The sequence below is a fragment of the Puma concolor genome, chromosome D2, assembly GCF_028749965.1.
Source record: "Puma concolor isolate L17-30 chromosome D2, mPumCon1.1.hap2, whole genome shotgun sequence".
NCBI lineage: Eukaryota > Metazoa > Chordata > Mammalia > Carnivora > Felidae > Puma > Puma concolor.
In genome coordinates, this window is record NC_141677.1 from 37,055,434 (window position 1) to 37,083,002 (window position 27,569).

The following is a 27,569-nucleotide window of genomic DNA, read 5'->3' on the forward strand; positions in this document are numbered from 1 at the left end:
AAGCACATCCTCTTCTTTGTATGGTGATAATTTGGGTGTCCTTCCCTGTTCCGAACCATCCACACAAAGTGTGCGTGTGTGTGAGTGTGCACACGTGCATGTGTGTGTGCATACACGTGCCCATATAGCTAAAAAAAACCCCTAGTATTAAAATGAGTGCTGTGCAAGGTGCCTGGTTAGCTCAGTCGGTTGAGCACCTGACTTGGGCTCAGGTCATGATCTCGCAGTTTATGGGTTTGAGCCCTGCATTGGGATCTGTGCTGACAGCTCAGAGCCTGGAGCCTGCTTTGCATTCTGTGTCTCCCTCTCTCTGCCCCTCCCCTGCTTGTGCTCTGTCTCTCTCTCTCTCTCAAAGATAAATACACATTAAAAAAAATAAGTGTAATGCTGTAAATTTTCATGTGTGAGTGGGTTCTGATGTTGGGGTTAGTTGCTGCTAGATGATTTATGAATCTAAATAACCCAGTTTGAGAACTAAACAATACAGAGTTGAACATTATGTTATAAAACAGGAAGGAGCAATTATTCCCTAGGATATTGAATACTGAATATATAGATTTTCTGGGTTGTGTCCTTGAAAGCAACCAAGTCTGTAATTTCACAGGGATTCTATGGACTATTCCATACTGTAGGGATGAGAAGATGTACTAATCCCCTGGACACCTCCAGCATTGCCTAATCCCAGCAAGTGACCTCGTTAGGTTGTGGCATCTTCCTACCCGTAATCATATGATTCTGCTTGCTATGGAAAAGAGGGGTCAGGGAAGAAAACAGCTTTTGGTTTTCCTGAACTGCTTCTGAAAATCTATGAAGCCCTGGCCAGTGTTATGTGCTCCAGGACAAAGCAAGACCTCTGTGGTGACTCCTCCCCTACAGTGGATGTCATGTATGTTTTTGTTGGTCCTGTTTTTGCCTGGCTTCACTTTTAGTATTATTGTTATATGATGCAGGCAAGCAATAAAGATTTGTTGCTTGTTGGAAATGCAGTAAGGGTGGGAGAGGAGCCCCTCTGAGTTAGGTGCTCTAGTATTTGTTAGATTTCCTTCTGTTTCTGAGGTTTGTAGAGGTTAAGCTAGGTCCTGACCATCTGCACAACTGTGTCCTCCTGGAATGAAACATTTATCACTCACGGTTTATGGGTTTTAGAACATTCGTTTTTTTCTTGGGTGATGTTCCCTTGTGTGGTGCATAATCAGGGTGACCATATGTCCTGATGTCCTGATTTCCCTTGGATAGTCTCAATTTATGCCTGTTTTTCCTGGTATAATTATTAATTGCACTCTTTACCCCCGCCTTTCACTCTCAGAACTATCCAGATTTAGATGATCACCCTCTATGTAATACTTGAGAGGAATGTTTATGTTTGTTGCCCCAGTGCCACAGAGACAGTGACATATTGAGATATAGCCAAGGCTTTGGAAATATGCAGACTTTGAAGTTATTCCCTAGCATATGACCTTGGGCAAGTTAACTTCACTGAGCCTATGTTTCTATATCTATAAAATGAGGGTCATTGTGCATCCCTCACAGATTTGTGCTGAAGATGAAATAAAATATGTAATGAACCTAGCTAATTTCTGGGTAGATAGGTAGAGGCTAAACAGTTACAAGCCAAGAAACCTGGTGAAGGGGCAGAGGCTTTGCCATGTTTCTGAACCTGTCTTTGACATTGATGCAAACAGTTAAGTCAGCATCAGCCCGGTGTAACAAAGAGAAAGAAAATATTCCCCCTGCCACTTTAGTGTGGAAAAAAATGCGAGGAAAGATCTTCTCCCCAAAGGCTCTTGGAATGCCCCATAAAAAGAGAGGCAAAAAGATAGTCACATACGAGAGAGAAGCTGAATTTGCTCTTCAGTCAAACAAAGGATTGATTTAGCATCTAGCAAAAGGAGCAGGATGCTGACAGGAGATGCAATAAATGGCTTTGCCTTTCAAATGTTAATATGGTGGTGAAAATAATGCTTTGTTCTTGAAGCCTCTGTCTCTTTATCTGTGAAATGGGAATAAAAAGATTGGAGGAAGAATTAAATTGGGTCATAAATGTAAAGGAGTGCTGCAGAGTGCTGGGCACATGTGAGAAATCATATTTTTCTTGTTTATATGGAGCTAAGGTAACCACACAACCTGAACACTAGCCCAGGGGTAAAATGACCATACAAAGCGATACCATTCCACATCGTAAGATTCACAAGTCTTTAAAGCAATACTCACTCATACCTTGTTCTTTCTCTGTGAAGTTGCAGGAGGGCACACACAACTCTGTTTAGCTGGCCCAAGAGGAATTGGCATTTTTTAAAAGCAATCTGTGTGGCTTTATGGAGATTATTATTCCCTTTCACGTTTTTAATTAGAGCAAAAAGAGGTTTATTTTTCTCAGGATTCCCAGTCTCTATGGCTCAAAATCTGTAGAAGAAGGTTATTGAGTGCCCGTGGCCAGGCCTGGCTGTCTGCTGTGACTGGCTCTGTGCGACTCCTTTCTTTTGGAGGGGGGCTGGTGAGGGACACGCAGTCTGAGGCCCCTGTGACTACCCACTAACAGTACCCTAGCCCCTCTGTCCACTCCACAGAGGCAGGCATCAAATGTGGACCTTGCCTTACTTCAGTAAATGGCAGTGTGTAGCTCACACTGGGCCAGGTGAAAAAAGCTCATGCCTTTCAGGAGCTCTTCATAAGAGAAGATGAAACATACCAATGTCAGTCCATATATTCTTTTGATACCTGTGGAAACCTTCCTTCTAATGCCACAGTGCTGACAACGCATAAGCCTCTCTACCCAAACTAGAATAGTGTTTTGCTTCTCACTTCCCCCCATTGTAACCTCCCTTTTCTTTTCTTTTCTTTTCTTTTCTTTTCTTTTCTTTTCTTTTCTTTTCTTTTCTTTTCTTTTCTTTTCTCTTTTCTTTTCTCTTTTCTTTTCTTTTCTCTCTTTTTTCTTTTCCTCTCCTCTCCTCTTTCCCCTTCCTCCTTCCCCTCCCCCTCTCCTCTTCTCCCTTCTCCCCTCCCCTCTCCTCTTCTCCCCTCTCCTCTCCCTTCTCCCTTCTTTTCCTTTCTTTTTTATAAATTTCAGAAGAGACTGTGAGCACTTTGGAGAATTTTCTGGGGGATAGTTGTTCTGCCATGTCTTTTTATTTATTGAAAATGAAATTTTAATTACACAAGTACACTACTCTCCATACTCCTGACTGCTCAGGCTGTGTCCACTTTAGCTGCCTCTCACCCTCACCTCCGCTCTTTTTTAGAGCCAACCATATTAGAAGTTGGCTATGTTTGCTTATCTTCTTTCTATGAACTTAAACACTCATACATATAGATTTATATATACAAATACTAAAGAATTTATGGTACTGTGTAAGTTCAGCTGCTTGCTGTTTTCACTCAGTGGTATGTCTCTGATAACTTTCAATGTCAGTACCTATAGACATACAATACTTGGGCTTTTCAATTTGAGTGCCATATTCCATAGTATGGATATGCCCAGTTTATTTGGCCATTAGTTTTTTGATAGACATGTTGGTTGTTAGTAATTCCTCCTTGTCACATCAGTAAATGTCTTTGTTACGGGCTTTGTGTCCATGTGCAAGTGTTTCTCTTGGGTGTATTTTAAGATGTGAACTTGCTTAATTCATGGTGTATGCATATTTTAAATTGTAATGCATGCTGTAAAATTGTTCTCCACAATGATTTTATCAATATTCGTTCTTACCAGTGATGTGTGGAAAGAATATCATTTGATCCATTCTCCTGCCAGCATTTGGTATTAGCACCCTTTGAAAATTATTGCAATCTATTGGCATATTCTCCTGCCATTTAAAATGTTTCACTTTCCTGCCAAGTTCAAGAATCATTTCATGTATTTATTATCTGTTTTTTTCTATTTTGAATTGCCTGTGTATATCATTTGCCCATTTTTTTCTATTGCCTTGTGTGACTTTTACTTAATGATTTCTAGTAAGTCTTTATATATTCAGGCATTCTTGGCCTCAGTCTCTCATATATTGCAAATATTTTCTTCCATTCTATTGTCTTTCAAATTTATGGTGCTTTTTTAAATTACATACAGGTTTTTAATTACGACGTCAAATTAACAACTCTTTTCTTTATATGCTATATGTGTCTTGGGTCTGACCAGGAGTCTCATGCTTAGGCCATAAACATTTTCTCCTATGTTTCTTCTAAAACTCTGTTTTAATTTTGCTTTTTAGGTCTTGATCCACTGGACTTCTTTGTGTGTGAATGCTTTCATGTTGAGATAAAAAATTACGGATATATATCCCCAATCCATTTGTTTTTTAGGCCATTTGCTAACCATTTTGAACCACTATTTTTATCACATACAAAATTTCTAATTAGACTGTCTATTCTATTCACTGATCTATTTGTCTATTTGCTTTGCTATTGGAAATGTTAAAACAAATAGTATGTAACCTAAGCAGTGTTTGAATAACCTTGTAAGCCTGAGAGGTCACCTTGTGAAACCTCGTTGTCAACCATAATGTGTTCTCTAAAGCCTGCAGACTATGTTAGGTTCCCGTGTTCTTGGAAAGCTAGATCGTTATGGTATTCTTAAATATTCTTTCAAAGGTCACTGTGGGGTACTTGCGTGGCTCAGTAAGTTAAGTGTCTGATTCTTGATTTTGGCTTATATCATGATCTCACAGTTTGTGAATTGGAGTGCTGTGCTGTTAGCATGGGGCCTGCTAAGGATTCTCTCTCTCTTTCTCTCTGTTCCTCCCCTGTTTATGTGTGCATGCTTTCTCTGTCTCAAAATAAATATGTAAATAAACATTAAAAAAAACTCACTGTTGTGTGGCCCATCTTATCACTAATATTGGGAGAGTTCTCACAGATTTTAACTGAGGTATAAGAATCAGTGTGAGTTTTGGCAGAGGGATGCCCATCAGGTCATACAAGTTCTAATTTTAATTTTCCCACATGCTCTTTGGCCATAGATCACTCACCCTTCCTCTTACAGGCTGGGGAAGAAGTTGGACTGAGTGGATGACTTGTGCCCTGACACTTACTCACTGTGGGGATTTAAGGTAAAGTGTTTAACTTCTCTATCTCCTCAGTTAGTAAGGTTATTATTGTCTACCTCTCAGGATGATTTTATGGAATCTTGATACAAATAATGTACAAGGGAACATTTGCTAACTACACAACACTACAAAAACTAGCACTACATACTAATGGGTACAAGCTTTGTTTTCATTTTGGTCCAATGAAGATAATAAATCTTTGTCTCACCTACCTCAGAGAGCTGTTCCGAGCATCACATGGGATGTGCTTTGATAAAATTGAAAATGCCACACAAATTATTTATTGCTGATGAATCCCAACAGGTGGACTGGAATTGGCAAATGTTAACCAAGCCCATGGGGTTATTGCAGTGAAAGAGGGTCATATTAATAGGATATCCTCAGGGGAGAATTGTTGGAGCAAGATTTATGGGGGCCCTTAAGTCTTTACCCACTTGAGTGAAAAAAGGTATAGTGTTGGTCTTTTAAGAGGGTTCAGACAGTCTTTTAAGTGTGAATAACAGGCAGAATGAGTGCTATATGGAGTTCTTGTGCTAAGGAATCAAGGACCAGAGTGGGGCTTGTGGCATGTTCCCTTGTGTTACCAGTGGCCATGTGAAGTTTTAGTTTTAAAAAATGGGAGTTTGATCTTTATTTGTCTATAAATTGTGGAGTGCCTCTCTCTCTCTTGCCATGCTTTGCCCAGCTTTCATATGGAATCCAAACCGCCAGGACTTAAGCAATAATTGGAATACTAGGTCATTGAATATTAAAGTGGAAGACTAGAAAATGAACAAAAAAAAACAATAATAGGGCTTGTCATTATAATGGCACCAGTATTTTTCCCCTCTGGGGGGAAATAATGCTAGTTGTGTTGAACTATTACTTTGGTGACCCCAAATAAACTACACCTCCCAGTATTCACACCTCTGTGTAGTTCCCATCCACACTGGCTCTGAACTTGGCCAATGTAAGCAGAAACTTATGAAGTGGTTGGGCTGGTCTCCTTGGAATGCTTGCTCACAGAATCCACCTGCCAGGTAAAGAAGCTCAAGCTAGACATGTAGAGAGAGAGAGAGAGAGAGAGAGATGTCATAGCCCCCAGTCATTGGCCCACATTCCTGACATGCGAATGAAGTCATCTTGGACATTCCGTCTGCTGCCACCATCTGACAGTGAACGCATGAAGGACTTAAAGTGAGATCAGTAGAACTACCCTGGGGGAGCCCTTATTAACCCACAGAGTTACAGGCATATTAACTTGCTTAAATCTAGTATGTTTGTTGTATAGCAATAGATAAGTGAAACGCAGTGTTGAAACACGTGCACCTACACTAAACTTGGTTTAATGGATGAGCGTTAACTGGTTTTTCTTATCTGAGGAGTTGGCGTTTTTAGACTTTGGTTCAGCCTATTTTATCAGAAGACACTTAACTCTTATTTACCTCCTTGATTTCCTCCTCCCTTGAGGTGAGATGTTGCATTTGGGGTCTGTCCAGTTCTATACAGAAAAGATGGTGGAAGAAGGAATTGTCCCTTTCCCAGTGAGGCCTTTTCCCTTCCCATCAGGTTTCCTAGATCAGGGCCCATGGGAGGAGGTGGCTAGGTAAGGATATTTATTTCTGCAGCTTGAGTCCACGGGGGAACCTGGAAGAATTTATAAATCCATCATTTCAAGTCATTAGGCGGCATGTTGGTCAGTACAGGAGACTCTCTTCTCATTAATTCAGAGGAGATTTACTTGTGTCACCATCATTAGTATTTATGGGATTTATCCACATCAATCGCTAGTGCATTAACAGGGAAATAACTAAACCTCCCAGGGTTTGTTGGCGCTAATAAAATGAGCTGGAAGTTCCAGAAATCACCATGATCAGAAGTATTATAAACCAGGGCCTGTAATTGATCCTTTCAAAGTACCCTCAGGATGTTTTCCTCCCTGCTTCCCTTCCAGTGCCATTTGCACATGAGTGTGGTATCTAAGACCTTCTGTCCAAATTTACAGTAGGGCCCATTTCTTACCATGCACCCATGTGGGACAACCCAATGGAGTGTTGAAAATATTGTCAAACCAGAACATCTAGGTAAATGAAGAGTTAAATTTCTTATAATTCTTTTTGTTTGGTCCTGGCTTATAAAAAAAAAAAAAAAAAAGGAAAACACCCTGCATGTAAATATATTTTTTATGTATTCTGAACATAAAGATAGCTCTGTCCTACCATATTGATTTATTAGATTCTCTGACATTTTAGTTGTGGTCGTTATGTTATATTTATGAGATGAATGTTGGATTCCCTCATTATGTTATCCTCATTTATTTTACATACTTTTATGGCTGGTTGTGCATCGCTTTACAGTTAAAGCTTTATTGCAGCTGTTAGCGTTGGGGGGAGGGGAAGGCAAGTAGTTATTGATCAGAATTTACATGTTTACTGTTGTAATCATGATTTATTTAATCTGTTTGCACATATAAATATAAGCCCACTCTCAGAAATAAAAAATATATACTGTATCTATATTTTAGCAGCATTCTTGTCACCCATACCCTTTGGAGTGGAGAAATTGGGAATGATCCAGTGTTGCATGGACTGGTATTTTCCTTACAGTTCTTTGGTGAAGAGTGTGGCTTTTGGAGCCAGACTGCTGTGGTTCAGATCTCAGCTGTGCTTCTTACTACTATGTGGCCTCGTTCAAAGTATTTACCTCTCTGTGCTTCCATTTTGTCACCTGTAAAATGAGAATGATATTAGTACTTTGCTCTAAGATTGTTGTGAGAATTAAAAGACTAACATTGGCAAAACGCTTAGAATGAGCTTTAGATAGAGAATTTGCTTATTTAATGCTAGTCACTGGAACTCCAATGAGTAGGTGGTGGGGTAGTATATTGGGAAGGCCAGGTGACTCTCAGGTGGGAGCTCTGACTTCCATTTTGGTCTAGCAGGGCAAAGACACTTAGAAGGTGTGCCCTAGCCAGGAAAGAGAAGGATGCCTCGAGGTCTAAAAGTTGGTGCTGAAAAGTCTATTTTTTCCCATATGTTATCTTAAAAGGTGTTTTCACCTCTGCTGTAAGCTAGTGTTGAAGGATTATTTTTGCTTTGCCACTTTGCCTCACCCTTCTCATCTGTCATTTGGGTTTATATACCTGTTGAGAGCATGATGATATTATACTGATGTGGTCACTGGATTAAAGTCAAAGACATTCTATAGCCCCAAGTATGCCACTGACTAGCCTTATTATGTGGGCAAAAGACTTAATTTATGAAGAGGGGCAAAGTCCCTACCTGCTTTATAGAGTTATATTGAGAATCTGATGAAGTGATGTTAGTCACATAACTTCAGATACTCTGGAGTGCTAATGTATACTTTAGGGGGGAGTACTGGTAATGCAACCTCACAAAGGTTTACGGAGATGAGATGCTGTAACAGATGTGAAAAGGCTCTGACAGAAGCAGGATGTGCTTTCTGAACATGGGGGACATGGTGAAGACTCACTTCTGACCTCCTGATGCTCTGGGTGGGAGTCCCACCTCCTGCTGAGAGCTGGGGTCCTAGAGGAACGCAGGCCCCCTGGGACCTTGGTTCCAATGAGTTTTACCCCTTATTCAAGTCCTGTGCTACAATTGGGCCATATCCTTAGAAAAAACATTAGTCTTGTCCGTGTCATTTCTTTATTATTTATTTGTTGGGTACAAGGTTGTGTATCTGTCCCCACCGTTTCATGTAGGCCATGCACGCTGCCCTGCTAACCAGCAACTCAGCATTTACATTTTATACCTGCCAATTTGGCAGTGATTCTTGGAAATAATTTACTTTTATCATCTTGCTTCAGAGTTTCAAAAAATAATCCATCTAGCAGAGCAGTTTATCCTTTCTATATATTCATTTTTGTTTTGAGGCTTTTTAGACCTAATGGTTTTTAATCAGACTTCGAGGCCACTCATCATAATTAGGTTTAGAGTTATGAGTTATGTACACTTCACCATTACATCACACCTCCCTGGGATAGGTGAGTGAATTAGAGATTATCGCAGGATTTCCAGGGCCTTTCAGGATGATTTACAACATTTAAAGAAAAATCTCCAGTTTGTCCCTTGGCTTAACACACTTCTAGGAAAACCTGGGTGTTTTTTTTCCTTTCACCTCTTTCTGAAAATGGTTTTGCTTGTCAAATTATCACCCCAATCACTTGGCCTCTGATATGTTAGCTAAGTTTTAAGAAAAAAAGTTAATCAAAATTAAATCTCAAAAATATTAAGCTGAGCAAAATAAGTCACGCACAAATAAGTATTTACTCTCTGATTTCATTTACATGACATTCTAGAACTAATCTGGGGTGACAAAATCAGAGAAGTAGTTGTTTCTTGGAGAGCCTGAGATAATTTGGAGAGATGTGGAAATTAGAAACGTCCTAGGTCATGATTCAGGTAGTTAAACTTAGGTGCATACATTTTGTCAAAACAGATTGAATTGTACATTTGAGGTCTATGCATTTCACTCTGCAAATAGATCTCAATAAAAATGTAGAAAAAATAATTATGAATTACCTGTTCATTACACATCGTTTTAGATGCCCCTTTAACAATGTTTTAATGCTGTGGTAATTTTGAGGCAATATGATGTCTTTTGCCCATCCCTTCATACCAGGGCTTGAAGAAAAGATGTTCTACCACACTACCACTTCTAAGTCATTGAAGGTTTGGGTGAAATGTGTTTGTCAGCTCTGTTAGCCAAGGATAGTCAAAGTGGGTACCTGCTGTCTGGATTAGCTTTTATAGAGAGCCATTATTCATTCTAAAAATGTTCCCTTCTTCTGCCACTTGACTACTTGACTTATATGGGGGAACAATCTCTTGGCTAATTTTTTTTTTTTTTTGGTGCATACTTCTGAAATACAAATCCACTTTTTCTAATGAATCATTATCATGTACTACCATCAAAGGTTATTCACTGAAAGCTCAGGAAAAAAAAAAAAGCTATGAAAACTAATTTTGATTGTTAATGGAAATGTATTTTTAGTCTTAAAGAGCTTCCCTCAGCAATAATTATAGTTATGCCTCTTGGGTGTTTTTGGACTTTTAAATTTACATTTAGTAGCTCCTTTTCATTTAGCAGTTAATCTTTTAACGGAGCTCGGCAAATTTGTTCTTCAGTCTCGTGTTAGGAGAGGATTGACGGAGATTTTATTTCTTCTCTTCTCCTCTTCAGCTTTTGCCCCTCTTTACTGTGCTTGCAAGCGCCCACACGGCACTCATTCTTGTGTTTCTGCTGCGTCCTGGTGCGAATGTGGCCTGGGCAGGAAAAGGCCAGCGGGCAAAGTCTGGAGACAGACCCCGGGCTTTCCTGCAGCCAGTGGGCATCTCTGGCAAAGCTAGCTGCCTCTGCCCCATGCAGCACAGCACTGTGGCACAGAAAGTGAGCTCACAGAGTGGGTTTGTGGCATGTGGGCAAAGCTTGACGTTGTGGCCCGAGGCTCAGAAAACACACAGCCAGCTTGTAAGGGGACTGGCTTGCAGCAGCCTGCCTCCTGCCTCAGGCCCGAAGCGTCAGTAGGCAAATAGGGAGATTTAAAACAACAAGATGCAAAGGTTTTGTAGCAACCGAGTTTGCTTGCTGGTTTGGCAGATTCTTTACAGATTTCAGAGAGAGACAAAGGTAGCTTAAAGGATGTGGACAGGGAAGGGGTTCTGGCAGGAAGTTTGCTGAGGTTCCTCCCTCTTATTAAAAAAAGACAATGGTCAGTGTGATTAGAGAAAGCTCAGGCCACCAATGAGAGTCCTGCTCCCGGTAAAAACTGACCTCCCCCACGAAACGAGAGAGCAGTCAGACATTTGGGTATTTGCAAAGCCGCGCTGAACATTCGGGAACAGTTAAAATTAATCCTGTGTACTGCAGCTCCCGAGAAAGAAAGCCAGCCCCACATGTCAATAAATCTAGATCTGTTTGAAGCAAACGTCACTAAATCTTCGTCTTGACTGTTTGCTGGTGGTGTCAAGAGCTGCCCTGGAAGATGAATTTGAGGGGAGGATGAAAAAGGAACCATATTAAACTGCAGCTCTGATAAGTTTAGTTAAGAGGCAGGAGATGTGTCCTTGCCGTGACATTCAGTGGCTGATATTTGTTTCCCTTTAAATAATATGCTGTACATCTGTGAGAATGATGGTTTAGGGCTGGCGACATTGCATCTCCTCCAAGGTTACTGCCTTCTGGACAGGCAGTCTCTCTCCTTTCTTTCTCCATCCCACACCCTGTCAATAAATATCCACTTGTCTGAGGAAGTGAGATACTGATTTTAGAGCTGACACCAGAGCATCTTCATTGCAAGTAGCAATGAGGCTCTATCCATGTGAACGTGGAGGGGGATGGGTAAGAGAAATTAAAGGGACTGTCAGAAGCAGCTTTAGTCATGAAACTGTCACATGAACCCCAACAACACCCAGTGGGGAGGTACCAGCAGTTTGAGAATTTCCCCCTCAAAACCCTGTTTTCACAAGTGAGACGTGTAATAACTGGGAACTTTGGAACTTTTGGTTCTATTGTCTCCTGCAATCCCCCTTGTTTTATCCTTACTGTAGCTTCAGACCTATGACAGAACAGCAGTCGGCAAACTTCTTCTGGAAAGATCCATACAGCCATAGTAAATATGTTTTGCTTTGCAGGCCTTACAGTCTCTGTTGTAATTACTCAGCACAGAAACCGACAAGTCTGTTCATAAATGAGTGGCTTTGTCTTTGTTCAGTGTCATTGTGGACCCTGAAAGTTGAATCTCCTGTAATTTCCCATGTCATTATTATTTAGCTTCCCTCACCCCCCATCCTCCCCCTGCCAGCATTTAAAAATATAAAAACCAAGCTGTACAAAAACAGGTAGTGGGCAGGAGTTGGCCCTGGACCATGGTTTGCCCCGCTCTGACTTAAGATTTTGGTCTGTCACCCTACGTTCTCTTTGCCAGTGCACAAAGTTGGTGGCTGTTCCTTTTGGCAGGAGGACATTGCCAACCTGAAGATTAAACCCATGGCCGTATTGAACCAAGTGATTACCACGTATCCCCTGCTTTTCCAAACCTTGCATTATATACCACTTTGCTTTTACACAAGACCTTTGTTGGTATCAGTTTCTGCTAATGGAAAGAAATCCAAAGAAGATTTTCACCTTTATGAAGAAAGGCAAAAGGTGAAAACATCGTTCAGCAGTTCTGCAGTGAGCCTGTGGAGGCAGCACATACCTCTTGCAGTAAGAGAGGCACAACCAAGCTCCTTGCCCCAGACTATACTCAGCATCTCAGCCTGCAGCCTCCCTAGCTTTGAGCTGTGTTGTAAGCGTCTCTCCTTTATTTGGATTTATCATGTGCATCCATTAGCAAGAAGTGTCAGAAGGTACCAGGAAAACCTGAGTGGTTGTTTCTCAGGTCTGGGAAATCTTTCCATATAAATTAATAGTAATTGTGCTGTACCATTTTGGTTTATGAAAGTGTTCATAGGAATGCTATACTTTTGGATAACAGGGAAAATCTGTAATAGGTATGGATAAAAAAACATGACAGGGCTCTGAAGCAGGCAACCCAGTTTCCCACACCAGTCCTCCCTTATCAGTTACTAGCCGTGTAACCTCACGTTGGTCACTTAACCTCTCTAGGCCCTGGTTTTCTTTTTTTCCTTTTAATGCAACAGGCAAAATTGTCCTCGCCTTACTTACCTGACATGACTATCATATAGACCAAAGAGTTAAGAGAAATGAGAGATTTTAATAAACAATAAATATGAATGTAAGCCTTTGGTGTTATTCTCACTGCCTCACCACTGTCGGTTCTTTTCAGTAACTATGATTATTGTTCATATTAAAGGATTATATGTCCTGTATTTCAGCTGCAAAACAGAATCAGAATTTGAACTCTACAAGGAAGATAATATTTCTCGTTAACTTGGACTCTGATGTTGGCTGGGTATTTCTGAGCCTCGCCTAGTGGCTTTTTGGCTTTTGCTCCTAGTGCCTCCAGGTGCTCGCCCTAAATGAAACAATCATGTGCCCTCTGACCCGTTCCACTGCTCAGAAAGCCTTGCCTCCTCTCTGTGGATCCAGTCCCCCGCTAGCCTTCAAGGCCCACCCGAAGTGCCACGTTATCCAGGAAGTCCCCCCTTGGCTCTTCAACCCACACAATATTGTCCTGTGTAAATGACTTGAGTCTACTCCCAGAACCACAGCCCTGGAAAGGTATCCTGTTCTCCAAAATCTGTTAAGAAAAGAAGATACCATCAAAAGATGGAAGTTGCAGGTCAGTTAAGCAGGATGTTTTTTGAGTTTCATTGAAGTGATTTACTACTGACCAGTGGGAGAAAGACTCAGATATGTGATAAGGGGACGGTCTAGAGAAGTGACTCTGACAGGTGACATCACACAACTTTTCTCCAGCTACAGTATTCCATCTGCGTAGGCTGTTATATATTTAAAGCATTTTTATGTCCACTAGGTGTTTTTGATCGTTGTTATAAACCTTTGAAGTACATGAAACAATATTCGAATTCCCATTTGACTCTGAGGAAGCTGAGGCCCAGAGACGTTCATTTTCCTGTTCTAGTATCATGCAGATGGGTAATAGTGACAATGGGAGTGAAATGTAGCCCTGGTTACTATACTCCCCCCCACAACTCCCCGCCCCCAGCTTTGAACCCCAAGCTTCTATAAGCCCAGGTCATGGGCTCTTGCTATATCCCATATTCAAATTCTTGAGGGTAAAAACATGTTTATATATGGATATATCAAACTGGCTGTTTTTAAGTATATCAGCTTGTCTTATCCTCCCTTCCCAGAATGCATTGGTGGAGCAGGTTTTTGAGCATGAGAGTCTCTTATCACATATTTTCAGCTTCTATTCTGCTCATACCTCCATTATGTAAATATGTATGGAGTGTTGGCTTATTTATTCAGTCTGCGGTGGGGAGACCCAGTGTATTACTGATTCCTGGGCTGTACTCCTTGGCCTAAACACCTTCAGTAGCTCCTCATTGCTCACCTAATGAAGTGTGAACTCTTTGGGTTGGCATTTTAGGTTCTCAGTAATCTGGTTCCAGCCTGCCTTTCCCGCCTCACTTTCCCTCTCAGAGGAAGCTGTCTGCCTCTCTTTTGCCCAACTCACTCCCTCATCCTGTGCCCTTCTCCCTCATCTAGGATGGGGATCTGCCAGTTTTCCCCATTTTCCATTTAGCTTCAACTTTCCCTCTCCAGAGATAGTTTCCTATTCGCCTGTCATGATGCATGTGTTGTCCCTACTCTTTTTTTTAAGTTGAGAGAGAGAGAGATGGGGGGGGGGGCAAAGGGAAAGAGAGAATCCAAGGGATTCTGTGCTGATAACACAGAGCCACAGAGCGTGGCTCGATCCCACGAACTGTGAGATCATAACCTGAGCCGAAATGAAGGACACTCAATGGACTTGAGCCACCTGGGCGCCCCATCTTGACTCTTAAAAACAAGCACAAAAACAAATTTTTGATCCTAATTCTCTCTCATGCTGTTGTCTTCTCTCTTCATTATTTGAAGCATCTAATAGCATCTGTCACCTGCAGGTTATAACTAAGGTGATAACTAAGCTCTAAGATCCTAAGGTAGGGGCACACTATCACCTAAAAGCAATATCTGGCCCCAGCATTGGTTTTTGTAGGGCTCATGGACCAAGAATGGTTTTTCATTTTTTAAAGGTGGAAAGCATTTTATTTTATTATTTCTTTTTAGGTTGAAAACACTTTAAAAAGAATAATTCTTAACACATGGAAAATACATGAAATCAAATTTAAGTGTCCATAAATAAAACTTTGTTGGCACACAGCTGTGCCATTCATTTTGGTATTGTTGATGGCTGCTTTGGTGCTATGGTAGCAGAGTTGAGTAGTTGCAAGAACCACGTGGCTCTTCATGGTAAAAGCTTGCTGACCCCTGTCCTGAGGCACTGATAGTCACTTCTGTGCATTTAGAAGGGTGCTAGTTAGGTACCACCTTTGGGAGAATTGAGAAAATAGTCACAGAAAGCACATCATGTGATTCAGGTGGAGAACACCCCCTCTCCCCCCCCCCCCCCCCCCCCCGCTGTCATTGAAAAGAACTGACTCTCTCCCTTATTCCTTAAACTTTTATCAAACAGGTCCTGGAGCTAGCCTGCCTCTCTGCTGTACTGTGTCCTTTGAAGCCCTCCGGTGACTTCTCAGTCACGATGTTCAGTGGGCAGCTCTAGCTCTTTATAATTTCATCCTCTTTCACCCTATTGACCAGTCTCTCATTCCTGAAATTCTGTTTTCTGTTTATGTTGATGCTGTGACCTCTGCTTTTCTGTCTCATTGTCTGTCTTCCCTTTCCATTCATTAAATGCACAGGTTTCTTTAGTTTCTAAGCTTTGTTTTTTTTTCCTCTTTCCTACGTATAGTCTTTTTAGAAAAACTGTTACTATAGCTATTATCTCTCTGCTGACAATTTCCAGTTTGCTCCTCCAAAACTCTAGTCATGTATTTCTGTGTTCCTCCTAAGCATCGTCTTCTCTTAGCTGTTCTCTCATTCACTTACCTCCTTTCCATGGTGCCAGCATGGGTATTTAGAGCCTCAGTTATCTATGATGTATCTCCTTAGCTACACACAGTTCATCAGTTGCTTAATCCTTGATGATGATTTCAATATCCATCCCTTCTCTCCAGTCTCGCCTCCTTTATTTGGCTCCCTATCATCTTTCTCTTTTCTAGGCTAGACAATGACTGTTTCTCCTGGCACTTTCCCTTCTATCCTCCCCTGCATGCAGGCTGCTGCTTGATTCTAGTAGACACTTTTGGGGCCCCCATCCCAACTCCTCAAGCCGCTGTGGTTTCAGTCACGGCCATAGTGCACAGTTCCATGTGAGCTCAGACTTGTTGACTGTGTCTCTCACCTCATGTTAATATGTGAATCTTTCCATTTTTCGCCTAAGGACCTTCCCTGGAGCCATGAGCTTCTGTGCCTAAGCTAAGCTCAGCTTGGACGTGCAAGGGAGCCAGTGGCCCCCACAGGGGAAGTCCTCAATCACTGGGGAACTAAAGCTGATAGTAAGTGCCCAGCCTCTTGTCCTTCACACAGACCATTCTGGGAGGGCTGCTATGTGCTTTTTAGGCATACTGGAGGAGGCTCGGTCATGCCCTGTTGCCAAGAGCAATGACCTTGATAATGTACCCCAGCATTGGATTTTCCTCTTCCCCTGATCCCTCTGGGATCATCTCCCAAATAAACCCCCTGCATCCATGTGCTCATCTCAGGTTCTGCTTTGAGACGGATTCAAACTAAGATCACTTTTCTAAAAGCTGCCGCCAGACATCTTCAGTGGTTTCGCAAGCTTTCACAACATAAGACTGTTGGTGCTCTGAAATCCTCAGCTCTCCAGTTGTGATAGTAGCCTATCTTTCCAGTATTCTCTTATTCACCCTTTTCCTTTGCCACAGTCAGACTGAGTTCCTTAAGGCAGAGACTGTGTCTTATTCATCTTTGTTTCCATTATTTTGCTCAATATCCAAGATAGTTGGGAAGTAAATATAAATGTATATTTTTAGTGAGTGAGTGAATGAATGTGTTTATACTCATTTGTTGATCCTTCAAGGTTCTTCTCCTCCTCATTGCTTCTCAGTGACCTTTCCGTCCACTAAAATTATAAAACACTGCATCTATACCGCTGTATGGTCCTTTTTGCTTTCTACTTGGTATTTATTTACAAGTCTTATCCACTAAAATGCAAATTCCTTGAGGGAAGTGATCTTTATTTTTCTTTATATTTCCCCACAGAGCTTATGGGAACATGGATAATCAATGAATGTTGGTGAATGACTCACTACTTTTTTGGCATCCTGGGTCGTTTTGATTTGTTCTGTTCTCTAATCTCCAGACATGTCCCATGTTTTCTTATGCCCATGAATTGAGGCTACTTATGCCTCTTTTGCTTTTCATACATGCTTCTTAAACTGTTTATCTAGCGGAAAGTCTATCTATCCTTCAAAACCTAGCTTAAATATCTTTCTCATAAAGTCTTTCCAAACCCACCCCGTTAAGCCTCCCCCCCTGCCTTCCTGTATGTTATGCATTTGTGTTATTTTGCTTTAAGTAGCATAGTTTGATTTGGTTTATGTTCCTTCCTTGTAGGAGATGGTAAGCACTTTCAGGGCAAGACTGGTTTTACTTCTCCCTTGTATCCATTAGCTTGCTCTGCACTCTGTGATCAATAAATATCTGTTGGAATGAATTAATTTGAATAGCTTAAATTATACCATCATGGCTTTTCATTCCCACGATCTTAATGGGTACCCTCTGACCTATCTCTGTGAATTTTTTTGAGTTTCATTTTGGTAATGGAAGAAATATCAAGCAGAAGGAAAGATATATATCTGGAGCCAGTCAGCATGATCTACTGTGTTTGAACGTGAATATTTGAACATAACTTATAAGAATGCCATTTCAATTATTTGTAAAATATTTAAATAGTATAATCCAATTTACATTCTATCATTTCCAACAGCTGTAAAATTTACTTTACACCAAAGTTAGCTCAATCACTTTAATTCAGTCTGGAAAAACAGTACAAATGAAAGCTTAATTTGTATTTAATCTCCCCTTTTGTTTCTACATTATTGCCGTCGAATCATTCCTTTTAGTGATTGAGATTTAAACCAGAGAGAGAGGAAAAAGTCATGATGAAATATTTGAGAAGAATATAACCCATAATGAAAAGTTTGGAGTAAATGTTTAAAAATTCCAACCGGCTTTGTTCCTGGGGTTTCAATTCACAGCATTGTCTTTGTTATAAGCCCGTGGCATGAGATGTGTAGGTTACTTTGTCAGAATCCTAGGACTGTGACTCTTTGGCATTTAGAACCAGGTGATTCACTTGGAGCAGGTTACGTTTATACCCTGTATATGAAGATTGGCAGGGAATACAAATGTGAGTAATTATTATTTAGTGTGTTGATCATGCTCATATCTTCCTAAATGGCTTTATGATCATTTTGGTGAGTTTTTCTCTCTGAGCCCTGGCAGTCTTCCAGCTTATGTCAAAAGCAGGGAGTAGCAGCGAGGAGAAAATTGTGGCAAAATTGTGACTAACCACGACTTTCCTGTCCTCCTGTAGCACCAGATCTGGTGTGTGGATGGGAGGCAGTAGGTCTAGGGAAGGGGAAGAATGACCAAGCAGCATGTTTGTGTTTAGAACAAAGCAACCCTTTGTTGTTTTTCTGCCTTCCCGTTGGCAGCATTTATGGAAGTATTGTAGAGACCCATATATGCCCTCCCTGGACCTCTCTCTCATCCCCATGCTCGCTGTATCCTCTTACACCCAATAAGCCTCCTTAAGACTAAAAGGTGTTTGCATGAAGAGAAAAATGTGGATAAATTGAACTGATCAGTAAGAATGAAATAACTGAGTAAAGGAAGGAGGAAAGAAGGAGTTGAAGGTCATTCATAGCCAAGAAGCATTACAGGAGACAATCGCATGTTACACATTCGAAAAACTATTCCAGAAGGATGGAAGTGATCTCACAGGCCCAGACTCTGAAAGACAGAAAAACTGAAGAGGAGTTTGATGTAGTTCCATTACAAACACTGTCAGAAAAGAGGAAACAGTATCTAGACACCTGCCTCACTATGTGGGATAAGATTTTTAAATGGGGCAGACTGGTCAGGGAAAAATGAGTTCTATTGACAAAGCATGCCCCTCTCTATTATGTCAGATGATCCTCAAAGCAACTGTCATTTTGGCCCAACATGGAGTAGTGACTCCACTCTACAGCTGAGGTAACTGAGGCCCAGAAGTTTGAGCAATTTGTCTAAGGTCACACTGCTAATAAAAGGTGGAGTTAAGTGTCAAACAGACCTAGGTATTTTGTTACCAGAATTGAATGCTTTTTTCCTCAATAGTGTGATGTACAATGTTGACAAAACTTTTTTAATTTTTTAATGTTTATTTTTATTTTTGTGAGAGAGGGACAGAGTGCGAGTGGGGGAGGGTCAGAGAGAGAGGGAGATACAGAATCTGAAGCAGGCTCCAGGCTCCAAGCTGGAGAGCCTGATGCGGGGCTCGAACCCATGAATTGTGAGATCATGACTTGGACCAAAGTCAGACACTCAACTGACTGAGCCACCCAGGTGCCCCGGCAAAACTTTTAATAGTAGTGTCAGATGATCAAAATCACCTGGTGAACCGAGGTTTGTAAAATATAGGTAGTAATGACAGAAGGTAAATGATGGAAGGTTCATTCTGCTCCACTCAGTGTGGTGAGTGGGCAGACACAACTACTTCATTCACATTTTGGCTTCGATTTTTTCTGCCAGTTCAGTTCCGTGAGCCCAAGGCTGCCATGTGCCATACCTGTGTGTGCATATGGAGGTAGGCAGGGAGTATAATTCTGAACATTTATTCAACATCAGTTCCACATGTACCTAGAAGGTTTGCCATGCCAGTATCAACCATCTACCACCCCAGTCACCTTGGACAATGGTGACGTGCATGTTGCGTCCAGATTCACTTAACATCCTTATGTGTTTTAGAGAGGGTTGGGAGAGTGGTGGTTACCCCAGCCTGTTGGTTAAGAGGAGGGCAGTGAGGAGGCCACTACTGCCTCTCCAAACTCTTCCATGATTATTTTGGTGGAATTTTTCAAGGTGTAGTCTATATATAAATGAATCTTTACCTTTTTGGAGCTGTTGGTTTAGCAAAGAAAACAGTGGACACTTTCATAGTCAAATTAGTAATGGAGGAGTTCGGGGAAGGACAAGAGGTTCAGCCTCTGGAGAAAAGGCAGAGGGTCATTTCTTTCTGGGGAAGAGCAAGGCTTAATGGGGAGGAGCAAGTGGACCCTGGTGGTGATACATGATGCCTGAAGAGAAGTGGGCGCAGTGGAGCCTGGACTCAGCCCGGGGAAGGTCTTGCAGGGGCAGGCTAAGAACTTGGAATTCTGTGCTGTAAAGCCTTCCTTGGCAGGGGTGGGGGCGGGCAATGAAGGTTGCTTTCTGTTTGTTTTCATTTTTAAGTGTGAATGAGCTACTTAGATTATATTTTAGAAATATCACCCAGGGAGTGATTTTGAAGAGTACAACAGAAGGGAAAGAAGGCTGGAGATAGGGGCAGTGATGAAGCCAGAAGTTGGATGGGGGTTGGGGGAGGGATATGGAGGAAGAGAGAAAAGGAGAAGATGAGAACGAGTAAGCTGTGTACCACAGTGTCAGAAAGAAGGTCTTGAGAAGGGGCTTCTTGTAGGAACTATCCTGAGGTAGATGCAGCCATAAGCAATAAATAAGTGAATAATCAAAATACGAAGCAGTAATAACGCCACCCGCCATGCCTGCACCCCATGCCAAAGTGGTGAGAGTACTTACCTTATAGATGCCTATGTAAGAGGCTGTAGATCCCAGATCTTCCCCTTACAAGTGTATAGTCATGGGCCTGAAGTGTGGCCTAGGGATCTGCATTTTGATAATCACTGGGGGGTTCTGGGGCACTTGATGTTCCCTTTTGGCTCTGACCTCTGGCAAGGATGAACTCCTCCTCATGTCCTTTTCTACATCACTTTCCCAGGACATCATGATGCAACTACCATACATGTGAGCTTCCTGTATGTCTGGCACTTTGCAAAGCACTCCATAAGCATCCGTCCTTTGAATGTATACATCTGTCTTTTCCAAACTTTCAAGAGTATCACAATCAGTTGTGTTTCTCATTCAGGTCTGGGGTGGAGGCTAAAAACTTGCATTTCTAATAAGTTCCCTGGTGACTTTGGTGCCGCTGACCACACTTAAGAACCATGTACTCTACAACAAGGACAGGGGCATGCGTTGTTAACATGTCTTACTTGTGAGCAAACCCAAGGCTTGCCTCGGATGAGTAATTTTCTTGGGGTGGTTCTAGACAGACTAGAACCTATGTCTGTCTGACTCTCTTGTTCATATTCTTTGCCATGAGGTCTGCCTTCTATCGTGCAAGGCCAGGACTGGTGGAACTCATTACCTGCTGGGCTTGCAGTCCCCTTTCCTCACTGAGGGAAATTGATTTTCTTGTTACTGCTTCCTGAATCTCTTCCTGTAACGTGGAGTCTTGTGCAGGGGGCTGGCATCATGCCTGGGCAGAGGATGCATCTGCTTTCTTGCTGTAATTTAGACATCCTCCAAAACAGCACCCTGAACCATGATGTTTCCCTTACCAGAGGTGGCATAAGTTTAAGTTAAGTTTCTGTTACGAGGTTGTTTCCTGGTTAGTTTGTGAGCTCCTGGAGAGCATGGATCACATCCTATTTGCATTTATAGCTCTCATACTCAGTGCTGTGCTAGGTTAATGGGAAATGGGCAGTAAGTTGAGTGGATGAATGAGTGAATGAAATATATTACTTAGAGAATATAAATAATTAGACCCATTAACTGGTTTTAGATTAGTCTAACAGGCAAACTGGCTTAGAGAGTAATAGAATGGGTAAGTTTTATTTTTTTTTATTTTTTTATTTTTAAAAAAAATTTTTTTTTTTTCAACGTTTATTTATTTTTGGGACAGAGAGAGACAGAGCATGATCGGGGGAGGGGCAGAGAGAGAGGGAGACACAGAATCGGAAACAGGCTCCAGGCTCTGAGCCATCAGCCCAGAGCCCGACGCGGGGCTCGAACTCACGGACCGCGAGATCGTGACCTGGCTGAAGTCGGACGCTTAACCGACTGCGCCACCCAGGCGCCCTAGAATGGGTAAGTTTTAAATACTTGGAGGTAGTAGAATAGGGAGAAAGTACTACTTGGTCAGAGGGAAAACTCAGAACCTTCCACAATTAGCAGAAATCTGTTGAAGGGGAGGGGCTGATGATTCAACTGCCCCGATTTTCCGTGTTGGATGCAGCCACACTGGTCCCTGGGATAAGTTGTTTCCTCACTGTGTGCTGGCACAGCTGAGCCAGACTGGACCAATTCTTGGGGATAACACACAGATATCAAGGGAGTACCAGGAGTTGAGTACTGGCTTGCAGAGCTCAGAGTTCTGATTGTGCCTTGACCAGCCTCCTCTCAGGGCTGTGAACACTGTCAAGTTTCTTTCAGTCCACTTGGGTCCTCACTTGCAGTTTTTGCTTTCCGTAATTCACAGCATGGAAGCAGCACCCTCCTAGATGCTTGGCACCTTATGAATCCAAGCCAGGGAGGTATTTTTCTCACGCTTACCAAGGACTCTATTGGATCTTGCTGCTCACCCGGACACATACCTGTTTCCCCAGGTGACTACTAACAGTGATAACCTTCGTATCATCAGGTGAATGCTCAATCCCCTCCCCACTGAGATGTCACATTATGGCCACCCTTCACAATATCCTACCATGGTGGTAGTGGCCATCTTGTGACTTGAGTCATGCAAGGTGTCCGGTGGTGTGAAGACAGGTTTGGCATTTTCTCATGAAGGTCTGTGAGCACAGAGTGTAGTGTGAGGCACTGGGACAGAACTCCTGAACTCCAACTTGGCTTCTGTAGAATCTTGCTTCCCCTAGGTCCGCTTACAGATTCTTTTACCCTTGGAAATTTTCTCTTCCCACCACTGTGTTCCCACCATGCAGTAAGGGTAACAACACTTTAATTATCAGCCACCTCGAGCTCTGGGACCTGCATCAGCAGTCTGGCATTCACCTGGTCATTACCGCCTCGGATTCTAAATAACATGGTTGAGCTGATGGAAAATGCCAGTGAAGTCCCTATAGATGTCACTGCTTGTGGCTGCACTGATATATACATGCCTGTTTCCAGTGGAATATAAAGTCTGTAGGAGCAGATTCGGAGGAGTTGGAAGACATCCGGGGCCTCCTGCCCTTTTGTTGGTCATTTTCACATAAGGGCATGTGGTTTGGGTGCCTGGAGGTTGTTAAGAGAAACCACTGGACTTAGGAATTTTGGGGGGACGGGCTTTATTTATCTTTTCCCTGTTTGGTGATTCTCAACTCTGAATGTACCTTTTTGTATCCACATGCCATGTTGATTTACTTTTTCCATTTCTTGGAATGATGCAAAATGTCTTGGTTACGAAGAATATGGGACTGTATTTTCTATATTTTCTTTATTGAGTATCAGAAAGTTACTTCAACCAACAACTTGTTTGCCATTCATCCTTATAATGTCCTCTTTTGATTAGCTGCTTCTACACATGTGGTTCTTAAGAGAAATACAATATTTCCATGAAGCTAGCAGTGTTCCTTTAGATTTGCGCAGCACGTATACTGTTTCAGCCGATTAAAAATTAAAAAGAAATCATTGGTGTTTGTCACCCTGATTTGTTTGTTTGCATGTCACCAGTGTCCAGCGAATACTATGCATTTCTTCTAGTCATTGTTAAAACCCTATGTATGGAAATAGTGTTTATACCAGCAGCTGTTACAAATCTGGGGCTATGGATTAATGTCAGCCTCTGAATGTAGAGTGCTTTAGTTAATTCCACCCAAGGACAGATGATATCATCTAGGAAGAAGGAATATATTAGAAACTGTCAGCCAGAAGGTAGTAAAAGGAGGTGATATGTTATAAGGAGTACTAAAAGGTCATTCAAAGAAGAGATATTGCTAATAACTCAATTAAAATTTTCACGCTGACATTTTACAAATTTCTGTGGAAGCCCTAAAACATTTTCAAAGCTAGCTAAATTCATACCCTAGATTGGAAAAACAGGGGTCAAATAGGATTCACACAATTCCTTTGTGAGGTGAACAAATTGGGATAATCTCCTTTTCCAGGAAATTGTGGCCAACTAATTCAATGCAACTCCTTTGATATCTAGTCGAGAGAGAGAGGTATTTTGCAAGTACATCTCTCTTCATTGGGGATTGTACCCTTTCCTCTCCTAGGCTTTGGGGCAGGGCAACCAAGTCATTTTGGCTCTTGACTTTCTGGAAATTATTCTTTGCCAGCCTGGTGCCTCATTATAGTTATTTTATGTATTTTGCTTCCTGGAAAACAAACAACAATCTGTCTTCTTCCTGGCAGCCAGGTAGCACAACAAAGAGTGTGGATAAAAGTTGGACTTGCACTTGTGGAGTAGAACTGCTTCCAGACCAGGTGATAAGATACAGCTGCCATGGCTCCACAGTCAGGCTGCCAGGACAGACAACACGGGAATGGCAGGGTTTGAGAAAGGTCACCTCACCCAATTGCCCACTGTCCTGTTGGGAAGGGGTGACTTATTCGTGAAGATGTTCTCACCTAAAGTCTACCTGGCTTTTCCTGGTGGCTATTTCTAGTGTTCAGTCACTGTTGGGGTCTCTCACTTCTTCCTGTCCAATGAATGTGAACATAGTTCTTTTCTTGGTGTCATTTCCATAGTCGCGGAGAGGAAGTGATGGGTATGGATAACGTATCATTGTTTTAGCTGTCTGTTGTGTGCTTGATGCTAGCGGTTTGGTGGTAGGAAAAGTAAACATGGATGCTGTCCTCATGGAGCTTACGGTCTGGTGGAGGTGAAGGTCATCAAATAATCACACATGCGATCACTGAGAAACACATGTTCACTCACACCTGGGGCAGGGGTTGGGAAGGAAAAGTACGTGGTGCCATGGTGAGACCTAATTTGACTCCCAGACCTTTGGAAAGGCTTCCCCAATAAAGGAATTTTCCCTGGGGGGCTGAAGGAGGCAGGGTTAATTAGGAAAGGAGAGAGGGAAGAACAGTGCAGGCAGAGGGAGCAGCAAGTGAAAGGTTCTTGACTAGACAGAGTTTGGTGATTATGAGGCCCTAGGAAGAGGCCTCTGTGGCTATTCAGGAGAAAATGACAGGGATGGAGCTGAGCCTGGGAAGTGAGCAGCATCAGTCTGTGGAAGGTTTTACATGCAGTGGTAAGGTGTTTTACTTTTAAAATGTTTTGTAATTATGAAGATTGCATTCAGGGTAAGACAGACCAAACTTCTTCTTCTCCCAGTTGCTATATAATTTCAATTCTCATCCTCTTCAACTCTGGGAACCTGTACTGAAACTTGTACCTGAGGATTTCAGACTGACTTTTTTTTTTTTTTGAGATTTCTTCTTCCAAGGTGGGGATTGGCATAGAACTGAAAACAGAAGCTGTGAAGTGCCTTGAAGTTTGATTTGGGCATCTCAAATGGGGTGTCTCAGAGTGAGAAACCATTGCCTGCTTATTACATGCAAGGAGAGAGAGAGATCTTTGCTGTAGGCTGTGTACACAGGAGGCACTTAATAAATGCTTGCTGATGAGTCAGAGGTGACATCCAGCTCTCAAGAATGCAAAACTAAGTTTTATCTGTTCCAGCCATCTGAACACTGTTCACAAAGAGGGCCTGGGGAGGAGGGATGGGCAGAGCTGCATCTGCTCTGCCGTCCTGTATGTGCACTCGGGCCACCTGATGCCACCTCCACGGTGTCACATTTGTCTTGTTAAGTGTAAGCCAACTCTTCTCCGTCTTCTGGGGCCCTCCTGACGGTGGCTGTGGAGGACAGGGACATGCCGTGAAAGCCCAGTTAATATGGTCTGTAAAGGGAGGTGGTGGCTGCTGGGGAGCGCTCAAATGAAGATAAATGCATTGTTAAGTTTTTATGGACCAAGGCCGCACTTTCATTAAGGGTAATTTACATAACATAACTAATGCTCAAGGCCAAACAGTCCTTGTGGCCCAATGACAGCCCCTGACAACCCATGGAATGCAAGGCCTCCTGCAGAATTCCTCAGGTCGGGAAGCTGCCTCCTTCCCCTTGCTGGCTCAGCATGCTGGTTGCTCAGAGGAGCTCTGTCTGTGACCTCTCAAGCTACATGCTGATGGCCTCAAAGCTACACATTCTTCTCTGCAGCAAACCAGTCAGGCACTCCCTGGTCAGAGCTCGCTTGCCATGTTCCTTCCTCTTTCCCCAAAGGGGTTGGCTTCCTGGTGTGAACCCTCCCTAATCCCTGTTTGAGAATTTTCTAGGGTTCCTCTAGGCCCAGTGAGAGGTTCCTGGTTCCCCACTAGGGTTGAATGGAGAAGGCCCTGGGTTAAGATGTTGGAACATGAAGAGTAGGCTATAATTAGAGTTGCCTATGTTCCTTAACAACAATGCCTCAGAGGTGAAGATGTCTGATGGCGTCCCTGGTGTGTTCAGCAGTAGCCTTTGTCTGCACCCATCTTCATTACATGTTAATACCACCAGAGACACTTTGAGGTCAGCTTCTCCACCTTGCACGGCAAAGCAATTATCATTTCTTCTCGCTGCAGGGGTGACTGTTCGGTATCACATGATGGATTTTTGCTGGTAATCAGAACTTTCTGCCCATTGGTCTTCAGGACATACTTTTGTGTTGACATTTACAAGGTATGTGTCAGACTGAGCCGAGGAACAGAGTGAAAGAATGAAAGGGGGAGAGGGGAAGAGGACTGTTACATTCAATTTAATGATGACAATTTCCCTACATTTACAACTTCCAGAAGTAAGAGACAATAGATGTGTGTCTTCTGCTTGCATGCACACTAAAGGAGATGACACTAAGAGATTCTGTTAGCGGGAATGGTGATCTATTACCTTAATGATTTCATTGCTTTGCAAATAGAAGAAAAATCTCATTGTGGTGCTGAGCCCTGTCTTCATCAAGCTATTCATTGTGAGGTATTTGTCGTTAATTAGAGGAATTCTGACCTTCTGAGCTGGTTTTGAATTTTTATTTTTTTTTTCTTGGCTACCTTGACAATCTGGTTCTCCATTTACGGGACATATATAAGCATTTGTATGTCTTATGTTGAAGCTGGTTAATGAATTTGAAGAGCTCTTAGACTTGGGTAGGTTGGTGTTAATGGAAGATTTTGTAGAGTTCAATGAAAGCTCTCCTCCACGATTAGGATGGTGACTGGAAGGACCATGGGTGGGTGGGGTGAGGGTGTTATCATGTGAAGTGTGGATAATTTGAACAAATCCCCTGTACTGTGTGTGGGAGGTTTAAGCTTAGATGGGGTCTTGTGGTCTGGATATCATCCAAAGGGCCATTTTCTCAGGGCTGCTGGAGACTGGCTAATAGGAATGGTGTCCAAGGTCTTAGTGGGAGCACAGCACCAGGTGACAAGTGCTGTGGTCCAGGAAAGGCAGGTGGAGAACCAAGAAGAAGATCAAAAGCTGATAGGACTTGGATGAGAGATCATGCATAAGTTTGTGTCTAGACCTAGAGCCAGGAGTGTTGGAAGCTTCTGGATTCCATTATTATATGAACCTGACCCTGGCTGTTCAAAGGAATAATGCAAGGTCTGCCTGTAATGGCACGACTTTCACCCTCTTACTGTGTGCAGTCTGCTTTTTTCTAGTAGGCTATCTAGATTTCCAAAGTAGTGGAGTAATGTTTATATGATAGAGCTGGGGACCAGAAGGAACATTTAACATCATGGAAATCATGAGGTCAGAAGATCTGGAGAGGACATCAGGTCTACCCAGGCCCTCTTAGGGAATCATCAAGCTTCCTTATGCACTGATGCTGCTGCAGCATCCTATTGCCATGTATTTGATGGAAGGATTTTGCAGAAGTTGGGATGTTTGTTTACCTGGCAGACCGACTTTGCAAATATACTGGCTAACTTTGGAGCTAGACCCAGTGAGGCC

The 27,569-nt window shown here is 42.3% G+C and overlaps 1 protein-coding gene across 8 annotated transcripts in view; it reads left to right on the forward strand.

The window, feature by feature from the left end:
* The window catches only part of LRMDA (leucine rich melanocyte differentiation associated), a 1,048,113-nt gene that overhangs the window by 413,037 nt on the left and 607,507 nt on the right, over positions 1-27,569 (forward strand). For 5 of the 8 annotated variants that reach the window (XM_086680072.1, XM_086680073.1, XM_086680071.1 and 2 more), the window contains one exon: positions 4,973-5,039. The exons of the other annotated variants lie outside the window; for them this stretch is intronic. In XM_086680072.1, the coding sequence (XP_086536198.1) occupies positions 4,999-5,039 (41 nt within the window). In that variant the 5' untranslated portion in view covers positions 4,973-4,998. The remainder of the gene's footprint in view (positions 1-4,972; positions 5,040-27,569) is intronic. 8 annotated transcript variants of the gene reach the window in all.